The sequence below is a fragment of the Neltuma alba genome, unplaced genomic scaffold, assembly GCF_004799145.2.
Source record: "Neltuma alba isolate B1F8T4 unplaced genomic scaffold, ASM479914v2 tig00012139_pilon, whole genome shotgun sequence".
Taxonomy (NCBI): Eukaryota; Viridiplantae; Streptophyta; class Magnoliopsida; order Fabales; family Fabaceae; genus Neltuma; species Neltuma alba.
The window spans coordinates 76388-79230 of NW_021636689.1; the positions used below are offsets into that span (position 1 = coordinate 76388).

Sequence of the window (2843 nt, forward strand, 5' to 3'; positions counted from 1 at the left end):
GTAATTCAGATTACTCTCCATACAGTGTATAAAATATACACACTTTATTAATAAAACATAAAAAACAGTTACGTATATATGCATATGAAACCGCGTTTATTAAGTATATATTTATAATTTATTAATCAATATCAATACAAATTATAAAATTCAAAATATTATCCATTACAAGTCAAGAATGTAATTGCTCCACCCTAAAATCCACATAATGTATATAACTATACATAATTTATTCACAAAAACATGCACACAAATAATTGCATGTATGGAATATATGACCTATTTAATTCATTTGATTAGATTAAGAGAATTACGTAAGTTAGTTAATTATAAGAAATATGACATATTTTTTTTCAAAATACCATTATCATCTTTCTTAATATTCTCCTTTTCTCTTCTTCTTAATTATGATTGAGAGGATATGGATAAAGATAATTTAAAAAAACTGATAAATATAAAAAATAGATTTTATATTTAAGATCAAGATAAATTTAACAATTAAGTTTTATATTGAGGATCGAAGAAGTACATAACTAACCAGCACTAGGGAGAGGCCAAGAGTTTTAGACCTTCGTAACGTAAACGTAACTTAAAAAACAAATAAGATAAATTTTTATATTTAATTTAAATGGTGCAGATTGAGATAGATACGAACCATACACATCCCCACATATTCCAAAGAATGAGCACTAATTGGGAGGGCTGACCCCATATGAGGACACACAAAAATCACCCAATACATATATAACGCGATCCGTTATTTTCCCTCTCCTTCCCTCATTCCCTTTAACGGGATTTCCCACCTGCAATACCATTCGCCGAGCGCGAACAGGGGTATAACGGTAACTTCGACGATGCCTGCCCTGTTTATATATGCTTACGGGGCCTTGATCCACGACTCGCCCATCCATCTACAGAACGCAAACACGTTCCTTTTCTCACGTTCTCTGTTTTTCAAATGGAGGAGTCTGGCCACAAGGAGCTTCAGCTTCTGCCTTCATCTCTCATGCCCATGTCTGATTCTCCTTTCTTGCACTTCCGATCACCAGTGTCGACGTCGTCCTCCTCTTCCACCGAAGGGACGCCCTCACTGGACTTGCAGTTATCGATCAGCCTGAGGCCGATACAACCGCCTCCGGATTGCGAGTACAAGGGCGACGGCTGCGGCGGAGACGAGGGCGGTGGCGGTCTGAGCGTGGAGGCATTGAAGTGGCAATCGGCGGAGCAGATTAGGCTGGCGGCGATGGAGAAGGCGTACGCGGAGAGAGTGCGAGAGCTGACGAGGAGGGAGATGGAGATGGCGCAGTCGGAGTTCGCACGTGCGAGGCACGTGTGGGAGAGAGCGCGGGCTGAGGTGGAGAGAGCGGAGAGAATGAAAGAGAGAGCCACCGTTAGGCACATTGGCTCGGCCTGCATGGAGATCACTTGCCAATCTTGCAGGCAAAGGTTCAGGCCTTGAAATTTACTCTTTTCTCGCTTCAACCTCCCTTCACAATTTCTTCTCATCAATTAAGCACTGCTTCATTTCAATTACATACAACTGAATCTTCAAATTTTCCTTGCTTTTGATTTCTCTTCAAAAAAAACCTCATGCAATATTTATTAATTAATAAACAGAGCTCTGAGCTAAGAACAAGGGGGAAAAAAGTTACTACTCTTGTGATTGCACAAAAATGCCTTCTAAAAATACTTTTTAGCAAAACGAAACAAACTTCTTCACGTATTTACTTCGTATACTATAAAAGTACTTTTCAAATCATGATTTGGTTTCTATCCAAATACCTTTTTAATATGAAAATCAGAGACTCCAGTCCATAATCTTGCGGCCAAGAAGAAACTATGACGTTGTTTTTATGGATCATATATATAAAATAGAGAAATCAGCAACACCGTGAACAAGCGGCCATTTTTCTCATGCTTATCTGGAAGAGCTTCATTTTTCAACTACTTTAGATTCCATAGGACAGATAACTCAGCACAGACGAGTGTCAAAAAAGTGGCCATTGATCTTCAATGAAGTTAAATTTCGGTATCTATGTTCCCCTGCGTCTAACTGGCAAGTATGCCTTTCATTGAAACTGATAGAGAATAAGGAGCCAGGAAATATTGATGAAACAAAGTCAAGTGGGGGAGTTAGATGCCTTATAGTACAAATGAATCACAACGAAAAAGCATAGTAGCATCAATGACAAGACATGATATATAGCTGTATCCACTTGTATTTAACCTCTCTTGCTCATCACAAAACCAAGCATATCCATATCCTTTTCTGGCCTCCAATAAGAAATTAAAGTTAAACATTTTTCTATTTTTATTTTCCTGGGGATATGAAAGGGATTATTGACTAAATGTATCAATCTGAGCAGTGAACAGTGGCTCTGTATAGTGCCCCCCTTTGAAAGATGTTGCCAGAATGGAGTTAGCTTGTTCTGTCCGCAACCTCTAAACATAATAGTACTCACATTCAGTTTATGTCTCAATAAGTACCTAAATAATTCGTTCACTTTGATTCTTTTATGAACTGCTCCAAATGATGACATCAAGTGGCCATGTTTCATTTGACTTCTTGAAAACAACATTCTACGAACCCCCCCATGGCAGGCCCTTTGAATTATAAGTTCCCAATCCTAAATTTAGAATCTTTCTTTCTTTCTTTTAAATGGCAAAATCTAATTGAGAATATCTAAGTACTATTTCTTATCTGGGTTATTTCAACTTGCAAAACTTTAACAACTGATCATTTCAACTCTTTGATTGAAGACATTTTAATTAACTCAATTCTATCTTCCAACTATGGCTGCACTTCGTTTAAAGAACTAATCTGTGTTTCCGAAATTATTATA

At 37.5% G+C, this 2843-nt stretch overlaps 1 protein-coding gene across 1 annotated transcript; it reads left to right on the forward strand.

Moving 5' to 3' along the window:
- The first annotated feature begins 958 nt into the window (after positions 1 to 958).
- On the forward strand, positions 959 to 2039 carry LOC114723442 (protein indeterminate-domain 14-like). The gene is made up of 2 exons (XM_028909630.1): positions 959 to 1446; positions 1954 to 2039. Exons 1-2 carry the CDS (start codon positions 959 to 961, stop codon positions 2015 to 2017), a joined length of 552 nt encoding a protein of 183 aa, XP_028765463.1. The 3' UTR covers positions 2018 to 2039.
- The last annotated feature ends 804 nt before the right edge of the window (positions 2040 to 2843 follow it).

Excerpts from the sequence above, each read along its gene's own strand:
- LOC114723442 (XM_028909630.1), top strand. The coding sequence starts at position 959 with ATGGAGGAGTCTGGCCACAAGGAGCTTCAGCTTCTGCCTTCATCTCTC. Across the intron at positions 1,447-1,953 it reads TGCCAATCTTGCAGGCAAAG|ATTCCATAGGACAGATAACT; the intron begins GTTCAGGCCTTG and ends CAACTACTTTAG.